Source organism: Sinocyclocheilus grahami, unplaced genomic scaffold (genome assembly GCF_001515645.1).
Source record: "Sinocyclocheilus grahami isolate Dianchi unplaced genomic scaffold, SAMN03320097.WGS_v1.1 scaffold768.1, whole genome shotgun sequence".
NCBI classification, from domain to species: domain Eukaryota; kingdom Metazoa; phylum Chordata; class Actinopteri; order Cypriniformes; family Cyprinidae; genus Sinocyclocheilus; species Sinocyclocheilus grahami.
The window spans coordinates 483,827-498,627 of record NW_015505947.1 but is presented as its reverse complement, the minus strand read 5'-3'; the positions used below and the strand labels follow the sequence as shown (position 1 = coordinate 498,627).

The window sequence follows — 14,801 nt, the reverse complement described above, 5'->3', positions numbered from 1 at the left end:
GTGAGTCTTGACGGGTTGTGATTTGCTTCACACATTGTATTTCTAAAATTATTTGTAGTAATTAAAAAGCTTCATTAATTTACATTGTTGTCAGATCATTTAATAGTAGCTAGGAAAAGTATGTCAGAACTTCTTTAAAATGCCACCTATGGGGATTATTCTGAGATAGTAATGTAAGCCAAACCGTGTGCAGTGTTGATACTGTTATGAATCTTTTGATATCAAAATGTGGCCATTAAAAGATCTGGTGAGTCCTGTATTAAACAGCTGGAAATGTGCTGCTTTTATAGTATATGCAAGTTCAAAGACAGTAAATACTAATGACTGAAGAGCTTAATCTAATAATAAAGATTGATGAAAATTTAGATTGAGACAGAAAATACTATTTCTAATCCTAAAGCCATTAAATATGCAAATGGAAAACTTGGTTTCTGTGCAATCTAAAGCTACACAGGCTTGTTTAAGACCAATATAATCATTAGGTTTTAGCCAGGTTTCAGTCAAGCAGAGTACATCAAAACGATTATCTGTGATCATTTCATTTACAATAACTGCTTTGGGTGAGAGTGATCTAATGTTTAGCCCAAACTTTAAAAATTGTTTTTGTTTTTGTTCATTTATTTTATTTCTTTCTGGTTTAATCACGATCAGATTTTTTCTAGATCCTGCATTAAATTTATATTTTGACCTCACTATTCGGGGAACAGACACAGTCTTTATAGATTGGACAGCACAAGTACTTCTATCATTTAAGCGGGCAGAACACAAGTCATCAGGGCAGTTATTTGAGATTTGACTTACTAGTCACATGGAGCGCAGCGTCCTGGAGTGACCAACAATAGTGACCAACACAGATGGCAGGCTATTTTTATTTTCATCAGCTGAAGGTAGTGACATAAAACATATTTCTTCAAATGTCCAAAAGCCAATCATTTAACAGGATCGGACCAACGCCTCATATACTGGCCAATGAATGGAATGTTTCCTCATAACCTTGTTTAACCCCGGTGATTGCGTAGATTTGACCCCTACTTTTTTTTATCCAATCAGATGCGAGAGCTCCGTCCCGCCTACTCTCGGGTTATTATTAACCCTTTGGTGGATGGGAATAGTTTTGTTTGTAACATAAATGAGTTTTAAAATTCATATAAAGACGATACATATTATGATATAACCGACTATTTGTGCAACCATATCATATGAGTGTTCAGAAATATCCTACTTATTTAGAAAGCCTAAAGTTTCCAGCATTTGAATTTTGAAGGCTATATCCTCCTGCACATCACGAATAATAACATTTAAGGTATTTCAAACGAGCCTTCTGATGCAAATATCACACTGGCCTGTGTTGAAAATGATGCGAATGAGCTTAAATGAAAATTGAAGAAACTTTTAACGATTCAAAGTCTGAGCACATCGCCTCTGTTTTCTTAAGTGGTCCAATCCGGAACGCCGAGATCAGCCAGTCCCGGGCTGCTGCTCCCACTCGGACTAGCTTACCATTCATCTCAGCACTGCAGCAATGGCAGCGATCAAGGTGGTGAGTTCAAAGATCATTTCACTTATCCCCCTGCCACATCTCCAAATCCTTCTGTCAATAATTAACGGCTCTGTCTAAATACTCTCGACGTGTATGGAGTTTATTTAACAGAACAGAATTTAGCAGCTTTAAACTGCAGATCACCGTCGTCGTTGCAAATCGACAACTCGCAAGTTTCAATGATCACATGAGCGGGATGCATATTTTTAAGCGTTTGATTTTATATTTGGATAAAACATCAGAGGGTCATTTGTTGATTCTCACTCTGAATTGCTGTTCATACGCAAATCTGCCTGTAAAAGATTAACGCTTGCTTTGTGAACGAGAGCAGCATTTCACGTATTTCCGTATGAACGCACGCGCCTATGGCAAGCCGTTTTAACAATCATTCATACAAATATACAAAATAAATACATTTAATTTTTTTTATGTTTCCAGACAAAAAATAAATAATAATAATAATATGATATAATGTTATAATAATAACATTATATAATAATAATACTATAATGACTAGTAGGGTTTGCAGTTTTACTTGTAGCAATTTATCAGAGAGATACTAGTATTCATTCCAGTAATAGTAATCAATGTCTTTTCAGTTAACGAGTCACTAGTATTCATTTACTATTAGTCACTATCCAACAAGTAACTATTCCACTTTTGCTGGTTACGGTTTGCAAATAAAATCAATAGGGATCTGTGATATTAACTAACCACTTCTGACTAGGGATATGCCGGTATCAAATGTTCATGTTGCGATTACTTGCTAATGCTTTTATCACGGTATGCGGTATTATCACGATATTGAAATTTAGTTTTAAAAAAAGTGCTGTCATAATACAGTATAACAGGTTTAACAAAAATAACTGAACATTTAAATGCAATAACGCAATACAGAACAATGTATGAAGTTAAAAGTTTTACACAGATTAAAGTGCAAAAGAACTATAAAGACCAATAGGTATCACTTTACAATAAGACCTCATTAGTTAACCTTAGTTAATGCATTAACATTTGCTACAGAAGTTATTCATCTTTGTTAAAAAAAATACAAGTCTTAGTTCATGTTAGCTCATTAAATAACACAGTTGCAACTTTCGGTTTTAACAACCTGTTATTAAATATTGGAATGCCTAAGATGAATGTTCAGAATAATTTTTCATTGGCAGTTTATGTTAACTAATGAATTAACTAATGTTAACTAATGAAGCCCTAATGTAAAGTGTGAATGAACAATAAAGAATCAAAACACTTTCAAACAATATCTAGGGCATGTTGTAGTCCAGATTAAAATGTAAAAAAAGTTTGAAAATAAATACCCTATGAAGTCTAAATATTTAAGTATTTGGCGCTGTGATGAACATCATAGCAAATACACAAATCTGAATGGCTGTTTAAATCATTTAAACACCATTCAGAAACAGAAAGTAGTGCAGCTGCTTTGTTTACAGGGTTTCCGGGGTAACGGCTGCATTTAAATGAATTATTATTATTATTATTATTTCTGCAGTTTAGCTCCATCTGCTGTCAGAGTGAAAGTGCGCCATGTGCTTCTCATCAGCGCTTGTTTACGTCAGAGTGCGCACGCGTCTTTCACGCAGCATACAGCGGTGTTGTGCATTTTGAACAGTTGATGGGAAAAGTATTCTTAAAATGCATTCAAAATTCGGAATAATTTGTAATATATAATTATTCACGGTATTTAGAAGTGCCCACGATAACAATATCGTGCATATTCATTACCGTGATATATCGCATTACCGAATACCGGCACAAGTCTATTTCTGACTAGTATGTAATCCACTTGTTGCTGGTAGGTATTCCTGTTTCACTTGTAACTTATCATGCAGTGTTTGTACTTATATTTTAGGTACATGTAACTAAATGTTTCATCTTTCTAGATTTTAATATTGAAATTGTGTTTTAATGTTGAACTATAACGTTTTGACTGGCCATTACATATAAGTGAAAAGCCATTGTAAATTGTGAGATACAAAAAAAATCAGTTTCATAGTAGTGTCCTAATACTAAAAATATGTAAGTACTACTTAAATTATAGTTACTAGTAATGCTAGAATGCTACTTGGAAGTGAATTGTTGCAACTTTTGCCTTTGAAATCTTTTCACTTTTCTACCAGTAACTTTGGTGTTATAGTTACTTGACAATATTTTGGTAGTGACTAGTAGCAAAGAGATAACTGAATGAATAATTATTATGGTGAAGTTGAAAATGATACTAGTCACTATCGGTTTACTTAATAAAATTAAAATAATACTAGTTGCAAAATTATATGCTAGCTAGTTTTTCAGGAACTAGTGGTAAAATATCATGCCATAAGACACTTTTGCCTGCCAAATTATGCACAGAGTTTGGCTAGATCTCCCGACAGAGCTATCGTGTAGCCCTGCTATATTATTTATTATGTAAACAAATGTATAATAAAGCACGAAAACAAAACAGTAATAAGAGTAGGACTAGTGTATGTCTTAGAGTAAAATAGGCAAACACACATTTCCTTTCTTTGCTTTACTTATTCACTCAGGGTTTTTTAGCTATTAAAAAGCACTGCTACTGTGAGAGCCAGCTGTCTCCTTGTGCACACATGCAGGTATATACAGCTAGTACATACTCAACCTTCACATCTCACGAGAGCTATACAGCAGCTGTCAAGAAGAACGTGCTCATGTCTGATTGGGTTATGAAAGGAAACGGTTGAAGTCACTCTCTGTTTCTGTGTTTTAAGGCACTGAATGGACGCTTTCTTCAGCCTCTCTCCCTGTCATGTGGGTCGTTGCGGTTTGTCAGTTCTTCCTTTAAGGTATTGAAACAACGCTGTTGTGCTAGGTTTATGCACCACTTTTTTTCCATGCCACCACAGGTCAGCCTGGGCTTTCAGGTCTTGTAATTATGTGTGTTTGTTTCAGTTGGCTCAGAGTTTACGATCCCATTTTTGGGGCAATGCAAGTCTTCCAGACCTGTAAAGTTGCATTTTCTGAAGTGTTAAGCAGGCCACGGTGTCACCTTGTGGGATCTGACGTCTCTTTTCTTTGTGCTTTTGCCTTCTTGCATGCTTTCTTTTTTTCCAACACCCCCTTCCCTTCTCACTGCAATTTAATTTAATTCAATTTCCATAAGAGCTTGACCGGCATGATGAATCCAGATTCATTTTTCAAATGCATGTGCAATCAATGATAATGAATAAACTCCTCTCCTCGTGCCCGCTTTACTCCCCGCCCCTCTCTGTCTTTTCGTTTTCTCTCCCTCTTTTTCTCCCCGTTTGTTTGTGTCAGGCTGCAGATCTTACCATAGAGAGGAACCCTGTAGTGAAGCCAAAGCCAGACCCCTCAACCCTCGTGTTCGGCAAGCAGTTTTCCGACCACATGCTGAACATCAGCTGGTCTGCGGCAGGAGGATGGGAGGCACCTCAGATCAAGCCCTTCCAGAATCTGTCCCTGCACCCTGCTTCCTCAGCCCTGCATTACTCCATAGAGGTGAGGGAGTGTGTGAGCCACATGGTTCCTAGCATCTTTTTTTTCTCATTTATTCAAAAGCAAGTTGACTTTATTTCCCAAGTATGCTGTTTTTATCTGAATTCTGTCAGATGCTGTGCCCCAACAAACTGTGAAAATGTAGAAATGAAGTGTCTGCACAATATATATATATATACACATCTCCTTGATATTGTGATTGCAATTAATAATTTATTAAAATATTGTATTAAATTATTATTATTTTATGTATGTATATGTTGTTTATAATTCTTAATCTTATAAATTTTTTATACAAAATTAGTTAATTTTATATGACATTAATCTTGATGAATATATAGTTAATTATGAAGCTTGACAGTGATGTTTATATGCAATACTGCTCAAAAGTTTGGGGTCAGTATGTTTTTTTTGTTTTTTGGAAAGAAATTAATGAAGAATGAAAAACATTGATCAAAAGACACAGTAAAGGTATTTAAAAGTTTACAAAATATTTTTTAATGCAGATAAATGCTGTTCTTTTCTATATTTATTTACATTCTTAGGAATCCTGAACAAAATAATGTATCACGTTTCCACAAAAATATTAAGCAGCACAACTATTTTCAACATTGATGACAATAACAATTTGAGCCCCCAAATCAGCATATTAGAAGGATTTCTGAAGGATCATGTGACACTGAAGACTGGCGTAATGATGCTGAAAATCAGCTTTGCATCACAGGAATAAATTTTAAAATATATGAGACCCTGGACCACAAAACCAGTCTTAAAGGGTTAGTTCACCCAAAAATGAAAATTAGCCTATAAATTACTCACCCTCAAGTCATCCTAGGTGTATATGATTTTCTTCTTTTAGACGAATCCAGTCGGAGTTATATAAAAAATCGTCTTTGATCTTTCAAGCTGTTTAATGGCACTCAGCGGGTGTTGCATGCATTCGTTCAAAAGCAGTTAAATAAAATGCGCCCATCCATAAAAAAAAAAAGTATCTCACACGGCTCCGGGGGGTGAACAAAGCCTTCTGTAGCGAATCCATGCATTTTTGTAAGAAAAATATCCATATCCAAAATGTAATAATTACTTTAATGTAGCTTGCGCTCACTGTTGTACACTGGAAGCAGCTCCGGGAGGATGACGTATGAGGTCAGCTTTGCGCATGATGTATAAATCTCAATTTCGAAAAATTTACCCTTATGACTGGTTTTGTGGTCCAGGGTCACATATTAGAATAGAAAACAGCTATTTTAAAATATAATATTTCAATAATTATATTATTTATACTGTATTTTCTAACAAATAAATGCCTCTGTGAGCTTGGTAAGGCTGAGTAATCTTATTGCTACAGCTAGTATTTCCATGAATGTTCTGCAAAGTTATTTGTCCTTGTCTTAATATAGGTTTATTTAATATGATCCATTTTAAACTGAAGTGAACTATAGGGATTGCTAATAATGTTAAAGACTAATTTCCAAAATTCGTGCCTTTTTTAATTAAATCCTTTTTGTCTGATATTCTGTTTTATTTTCAGCTATTTGAGGGTATGAAGGCTTTCCGGGGAGTAGATAACCATATCCGTCTCTTCAGGCCTATGCTCAATATGGAGCGCATGTACCGGAGCACCGAGAGGAGCTGCCTGCCGGTTAGTCTTTATCTTATTGCACTGGCCATTACTTCAGCTTATTGACTAGTGCTCTGTGATATTATTATCACATCTCCACTTAGCCAATCTGTGTGCCGTATCCGCTCCCATCTCCATCAGCATATTCTCTCTCTCTTTCATCCCTCTTAGTTATTTGATAAGGTCGAACTGATAAAGTGTATCAATAAGCTGATTGAGGTCGACCAAGAATGGGTTCCTTACTCCACAGACGCCAGCCTGTACATCAGACCAACCTTCATAGGAACTGAAGTAAGAGACTATAGATATTAAAATATAATTTGTTGAATGATTTTGATCTTTTTATCTTTAATGGTGACCCTCTTTCTTTTTGCAGCCTTCTCTAGGTGTGTCTCGAACAGGTCATTCTTTGCTCTTTGTCATCATTGGGCCCGTTGGACCTTATTTTGCAACTGGAGGCTTTAGTCCAGTGTCATTGCTGGCAGATCCTCGATATGTCCGGGCCTGGAGGGGCGGCGTTGGAGAATACAAGATGGGCGGGTGAGTTTTCACAAAAGCTTGGTCACATATTCTTTACATATATATATATATACATTTTAAGAGTTGTACAATAATAAATCAAATGAAAAAATGGTTACACTTTACTTGAAGGGGTGTGCATAAGACTGACATGACACCTTCATAATCATGACATGACACCTACATAATCATGACACGACACATGTCATGAATATGAAGGGTTTTTATGCATGTTTATGACAACTGTCATTAAGTGTCATTCGCTCAGTTATGTAATTTTTAATGCAAAGATGACATTGCTTGAGATGTCTTTGTTATGGGCTATGGTTAGGGGTAAGGGTAGGGGTAGGGTTAGGTTAGGGTTTGGTCAAATAATGTCATATTCGCATTAAAAATGACATAACTGAGCGAATGACACATAATGACAGTTGTCATAAACATGCATAAAACCTCCTTCATATTCATGACATGTGTCATGTCATGATTATGAAGGTGTCATGTCAGTCTTATGCACACCCCTTCAAGTAAAGTGTTACCGAAAAAATTTTCATTGTTGGCAGAAAAAAAGTCCCTGAAATCTCAAATTTAAATTTAAATGTTTTTCTGCTTTTATTTTTATATTATTGTTGCAATAAATTGTGTAATATGTTCTTGTTATGTTAGTTCATTCAAAAATGTAAATGATTTATTTTCTCACCCTGGTGTTGTTCTAATGCCATATGCCCTTCTGCCATATGTTTTTGGATCACAAAAAGAAATTTGATGAAAAAATGGCCTGCTTGTGCTTGTTCATATAATGGCAGTGAATAGTGACCATAGTCTGGCTTTAAAAAAAATAAAAAATTCCTGTGACATGCTGCATATTCCAAGTGTTATGGGTGTATACAACAGGGTTTGGTGAAAAAGAAACTGAAATGTAAAAATCCTGACCTTGGCAGTTGGTCTTCTGTACTCAACTGTGCATTCATGAGCATTCATCTATTAGCACTGCAGTTCACTCCACCTCGCCCAGAAATCCAAACTTTGTCTAGTTTACCCCACAAAATTAAAGCAGAAACATAAACTCTAAACTCTAATTCTTTAGAACCATTTTCTCTGCTATGCATTTTCCATAAGGGTATAACGTTAACCGTTCTGTAGTATTGCAAGTGTTTTTTGAGACTTTTGTTGGTAAGCCGATCCAATTTTCAGTTTCTTACTGTTGCAGGATAGTGATGCATTTTTTTGTTTGTTTTAATGGTGAGATCATGAATGGCAGAAGAGCAATTACACTTCTGCTGTATTTGTTTGTCACACTCTATTGCCCTTTGAATGACTCCAGGCAAACATTGGAGTTTTTGTTTTTTTTAACCATTATTGTGCCACTTTGGAGTCTTAGGAGTAGCTTTTCACATTCAGGTTATTCAGAGAAATTCAGTACTTTGCACAGGCTGCAGTAGGCTGCTCATGTACAAGTTGCAGCTTGGGATCATGGTAAATTCTTTGCGATCTGCTAACCCTTTACACTAATGCAGCTCTGGTTTCTGTTTATGTGCTGTATCTCTCCCTACTCTCTTATCAGTCCTTATCTTACTGTCCCATTATGCATTTAAGGTCCACTTCAGCAAAGCTTGTGCTGCTGTCCTGAGTGTTCAGATTATCTGATGTCTGTTTATATTATGAATTGAAGTGCTTCCCACTGTTCGTTATAAACCTCTTATCCTTTAAAATGTTTGGTTTCAATGTAATGATCCATGCCAGTGTTTTATCGCCTGAATGCACCTCTGTGATTGTGGCTTCATGTTTCTTAGTAACTACGGGCCGACGATTGCTGTTCAGAGCGAGGCGGCCAAGCAGGGGTGCCAGCAGGTCCTCTGGCTGTACGGAGAGAATGAGGAGATCACGGAGGTCGGAACCATGAATCTCTTCATCTACTGGACCACAGAGAAAGGAGGTGAGAGGGAGAGTAGCATCTAGAAACTCTGAATTAAAAGCTTCTGCAGTCCTAACATGTTTTAGGTGCAAAAGTGTGTTTTAGTACCCAAAATGTGCTTATTGGAAAAAACATTGTAGCCGGAGCTACTTCTCTCTGTTTATGGATATGACTAGTCATGCAGGTACTTGGCTTCTCCGCAGTGGTTGTCGTCCCAATACGTCTAAAATAGTCTGAATATAAACCCTTATTATTGGCATACGGAAGTGATTCAGGATAAGATAAAAGCACAGTTTGGAATATGGATTCATGATGTACTCGCTCGTTATATAAATTTTGTAAATTTGGAACTAATATTTTTTTATTTACTAATGTAGTGTACCTTTAAATGCCTATGTTTACACACATGGATGTTGTGGCTCTTGTTTCTGTAGACAGTATTTTTTACAAGGGTTATGTTATTTTAGGAATAAAACCGCAGCATCCTACCCATACTTTTTGGTGTGTAAAAATACCTAACTGGGATTCTGCAGTCATGAAACACTTGGCAATATGAGAGAATCATGATTTGCAGGCCTAGAAATGTCTTGAAAATAAATACAATTTTAAGCTATGGAAATTTCTATCATGAACAATTCTGTACAATATTTAATAGGCTAGTGATTTTTAAAAATCCTTATTTGATAATCATGAAGGAATAAAAAAGTTATGGAAAATCATCGATAAAATGGTATGGGAGCCCGGACGAGAAAAAAAGTCACAGTTTATATTGCTTCCAGTTCATTTCTCATTCTCAAAATAGCAAGGTTAAGTCAAGAGCACTGCACTGTACAGTGTGGCCTGCTTCGTAATTTGTCAAGATGTTGATGTTTAGTAATTTGTTATTCCATGAATAATGATTGTCACCCTCTGCTGGGGGTAAGATGTACAGTAGGTATAGAAAAGAATCAATCCCCTTTAAAATAATCCCATTTAGTTGCTTTGCAGCCTGAAATGAAGACCGACACGGTTTTTGTTTTATCCAGCTGTATTCACTCAGTGCAACTTATAACATCCAAGTGAAAGATATAACACCAACATGTCAGAAAAAAATTAAAACCCAGAATCACTGAGTTGGAAAAAGGATCACCCCCTCCTAAAAATGACTTGTAAACTCAATCGGGTGTAGCCAGTCACCTTCTCAATGGCACACAAAGCCATTTGACTTTCAACTGTGATCAGCTGTGGTCATTTTGATCAGCTCAGCATGAAAAGAGTTTTCTTGGAGCATTTCCTTGGTAGAGCAACTGAAGCAAACAATCAACTACGGGTGGCAAGGCACTTTCAAAAGATCTCCGGGATCAAGTTGTGGACAGGCACAAGTCAGGAGACAGATACAAAAAAAATTCAAAGGCTTTATCAATGCCTAGAAGCACAGTGAAGTCTATTATTAAGAAGTGGAAGGTATTTGGTACAACACAGACCCTCACTGGATCAGGACATCGCTCCAAACTGGATGAAAGAGCCGTGAGGAAACTGGTCAGAGAGGCGACCAAGAGGCCTACAGCAACTCTGAAGCAGCTGCAGGAGTTCATGACAAAGAGTGATCATTGTGTGCATGTGACAACAATATCACACATTCTGCAGAAATGTGGCTTTATGGGAGGGTTGCAAGAAAAAAAGTCACTCCTCAAGAAAGGCCACATGCAGTCACGACTGAGCTTTGCCAAAACACAACTTGATTCTGAGGCAGATGAGACTAAAACTGAATTATTTGGCCTCAACACCAAACGATATGTCTGGCAGAAATCCAATACAGCTCACCATCCAAATAACAGCATTCCTCCAGTAAAGCATGGAGGTGCTAATATCCTGTTCTGGGTGTTTCTCTGCAGCAGGGACTGGAGCACTTGTCAGGATAGAAGGAAAAGTGGATGAGGCAAAATACCATCAAATTCTTGAGAAAAATCTGCTGCCCTCTGCTAGAAAGTTGTCAATGTGAAGAAGGTTTACCTTCCAACATGACAATAACCCAAAGCACAGCAAAACTAAGCACACAGTGGATGAAGGAGAAAAAGTTGAATGTCCTTGCATGGCCTAGTCAGAGCCCAGACTTAAACCCCACTGAAAATCTGTGGAATGACTTGAAGACTGCAGTCCACAAACGCTCACCATCAAATTTACCTGAACTTGAGCAGTTCTGCAAAGAAGAGCGGGACAAATATTGCAAAGTTAGTAGAGACAGAGACGGATCCCAACAGACTAAAGGCTGTAATTAAAGCAAAAGGTGGTTCAACAAAATACTGACACAAGGAGGTGATCCTTTTTCCAACTCAGTGATTCTGTTTTTTTTTTCTGACATGTTGGTGTTAAATCTTTCACTTGGATGTTATAAGTTGCACTGAGTAAATATAGCTGGATGAAACAAAAACTGTGTCCGTCTTATCGTGGAAATTCCCAATACTAACCTGACTTCACCACTGACAATTTAAACAACTTCCAGTTGTTAATATAATAACTACAGTATCTCAAGCTATTTCCCTGAATTCCCCAAATACTCACAATACAATACTTTCCTGAAGTATGGTGACGGCGTTCTGTCAAGAAGCTACTATCACTACCTCAATCACACATGAGCACACAGGTCTTTAGCATCTATACACTCTCACCGTCCTTCTCAGCTGTACGCTGGTCCGACACAGGTTCTTTAATACCTGTTCTAACTCGGAGTATTACAGCCTCAGCCCGAGAACGGCTCTATAGTCTTCCAACACTATCGCTGGCTTTGCGGTGGTCTTTTGAGCGTAGAATCTTTAGTATTTCTATTCCTCAGCTGCGCAGCATATACCAGACACCACTCCCAAGTTGCTCTTTGCAGGAATACAAGTGTATTCACGGCCGGGAGCCCACTGGTCACAACCAAGAGAGACTCCTTAACAGGAAGATACATGTACATTTGAGTAAAAATCAACTCAAGTTTTCTTCACTGTGATTTGTTCTGGTGATTAGTTGGTAATGATCTAAGCTAGTCATGTGACTGTAGGTTCTGCTGTTAAACACTTTTTTGAATCACATTCTCAGTCTGCATATTCTGGCTTTGTGACATTGTAAATACCTTTGACTCCTTCTGAGGCCATTATACAAAACATTTCCATCACAGTCTTGCAAAGCAACAAAATGTGATTATTTTAAACGGGGGTGATTCTTTTCTATACCCACTGTATTTGCTGACATTTGCATGTCTTTGTAGAGAAAGAGTTGGTCACCCCTCCACTTGATGGCGTCATTCTTCCAGGAGTCACCAGGCAGTCACTGCTAGACCTTGCCAGAGAATGGGTGAGAAACAATAATGGAAAGGGGGAAGTTTCTCAACTCTCAACTTCATGTGTTCTCTAAAACATTAATATCAATCTAAGGTTTGCTAGATTGCAAAACCATATTTGTATGTTAATATTCAAATAAATAAATGACATGACAGTGACACATTAAGGACATGTGCCATTCTAGCACCATGGCATTCCTTTTAATACTGTAAATGAATATGATAATTGTTCAGTAACATGTTACATATCAAGTACCAAGATGTCTGTTGCCATGCCTGTATCATAGTTCTGCCATAGTACTGTTTGTAAGGGTCATGTGTCTTTTTCAGGGGGACTTCAAAGTGACAGAGCGCAGAGTTTTAATGAAGGAGCTAATAGACGCTTTAGAGGACGGCCGCATTCTGGAGGTGTTCGGTTCAGGCACTGCATGCGTGGTGTGTCCTGTTGGCAGTCTGCTCTACAGAGGACAGGTAACCAGGAAATGCACACTTTGCTTCTCTAATGCAAATGTCCACTGACAGCATCTTGCCAGTTTAATAAGCATTTGTACATTTATTGAAAACACTGCTCTTTTTATTTGTTTAAATCATTTAGACTTACCAAATTCCCACAATGAAGAACGGTCCGGACCTTGCTAAGAGATTCCATAAGGAGCTCACTGACATCCAGGTAGAGAAGTTTTTTTAATAGCCCTTGAATTAATAATACTTTTTTTTTTTCCCCTTTCGTTCCATTGTCACACTGTCTCAACCTCTGTCCTGTTTCTCCGTGTACAGTATGGACGCACTCCGAAGGACTGGGCGCCAGTGATCGTCTAACCGATCTGAAGCAGGTTTCATGTCTAAAACCGCTCATCTCTAGTGTTTGTGTGTAGACTAAATAGACAGGGGTGTTATTCAACAGTAACAACCTTTTTAAACAGAAAACCATCTATTACATGTATGCAGTCTTTCCATGCTTGCTTGGATATCCATATGGCACAATTTGTTGCACTAGAGATCGTCCTTAAACCTGAGCACAAGCGTCATAAGCCATATATAAGCAACTATAGGCAACAAGCAAATATATTCTCCTTGCAATAGTTACTGATCCAATCTGTAAACTTTTTTTTCTTGTTTTACCAACAAGTCACACTTTTGCCGTTTCCCTTTTGTCTCCTAAAATTTAATTTTCCTACAACTTTTATCTGTAGTAACATTTCAAATTTCATATTGCGGGAATGGTGCTAAGAAATCAGGCAGTTGAGAAGGATCTGACTTCTGCACATAATAATTTTTATGTAAATGTTCAGTCAATGAGCTGCTTGTTTGTGTAACGCAAGAGAACAGGTGTCGTAAGTTTCTTTCTTACTAGCAAGAGGACAGACAGACAGACAGACAGACAGTTGTTTTTTAAAAGACACTAAATTGACTTTTAAGTCCAAATTTGTAAAGATTGTGTAAATGATTGTGTATGTCTATCTAGAGAAGGACAAGGACAATGTGTTATCGCCAGATTTAGATGATTTAAAACCATGAGCTGAACTTATGTAAGCACAAAGGGCTTAAGGATGGCCCGGACATAGCAGCTCTAGAGACCACTAGAAAAGTCTTGATGTGATAATTGTAGGTGATCATTACTCGGCTCTGTGTGTGTGTGTGTGTGTCTTATCTATATGATATATTTGGAACAACAATGTGACCTATATGTACATGTGTTTGTGAAATATGTAATGTTCACTGAACATGTAGAATGTATCGGTTTTAACTTATTCCTGGTGTTGTTTTAATGGCTAGAATACCTATCGGCTCCTTGTTTCATTTTTTTTCCCGCTTCATTTTAAATTTGTGTTTTAATCCATGCACTCCACATCTCTTCTGTCTAAGTGCCTGATGGAGTTGGCTGAATCTTTCACATTTGTCATTATTGTGGTGAGGGGGCTGCTGCTGCACTCATGATTCTTTTGTTTTGTTCGAAGGGTTTTCTAAGTAGATGTCTTTACTTTTTCGGTTACTGTATTTTTACAAATAAATAAAATTTGCATCCAAATATGTAATATGCTTTTGCTTCAATCACCTACAAGGTCTAGTTTGCTTTCATGTGTGGTTAAGCATAAATCTTGATCATCATGGTAGTGTTTGTTAAACTGTCTTTGATTTTGATTAAAATATAAAATTGTAATGTATTTTAATAGCTTTATAATAATCACTAAATATAAATTATAACTTAAAACCATTTTGTTACAATAATGAGATTCACCAGTGAGCATGACTGACTAAAAACAAAAAAATCTAAATCAAACAAATGTAAAACAAATGTGTTATGTAAAAAAAAAAAGGTCTTAAAAATAACCTTCTCTTTTATTGTACAGAATATATTTTCTCTTTTCTTTTGTGTTTGTATTTAATTTCACGAGATTCCTATTAGTGTATCGTAAAC

At 36.9% G+C, this 14,801-nt stretch overlaps 1 protein-coding gene across 3 annotated transcripts; it reads left to right on the top strand.

Annotated features, from left to right (window-relative positions):
• Positions 1–1,021: 1,021 nt before the first annotated feature.
• On the top strand, positions 1,022–14,403 carry bcat2 (branched chain amino-acid transaminase 2, mitochondrial). 3 transcript variants are annotated; one of them, XM_016245795.1, is made up of 12 exons: positions 1,022–1,303; positions 1,436–1,540; positions 4,285–4,359; positions 4,832–5,032; positions 6,561–6,671; positions 6,822–6,941; positions 7,027–7,190; positions 8,960–9,102; positions 12,311–12,396; positions 12,713–12,853; positions 12,978–13,052; positions 13,160–14,403. In XM_016245795.1, the coding sequence occupies exons 2-12, from the start codon at positions 1,523–1,525 to the stop codon at positions 13,199–13,201; spliced, it is 1,176 nt and encodes a 391-aa protein (XP_016101281.1). In that variant the 5' UTR covers positions 1,022–1,303; positions 1,436–1,522; the 3' UTR covers positions 13,202–14,403. The 3 variants fall into 3 exon arrangements, with proteins under 3 accessions (XP_016101281.1, XP_016101280.1, XP_016101278.1); XM_016245794.1 differs by having other exon boundaries at positions 1,022–1,540; XM_016245792.1 differs by lacking the exons at positions 1,022–1,303; positions 1,436–1,540 and having other exon boundaries at positions 4,284–4,359; positions 4,677–5,032.
• The last annotated feature ends 398 nt before the right edge of the window (positions 14,404–14,801 follow it).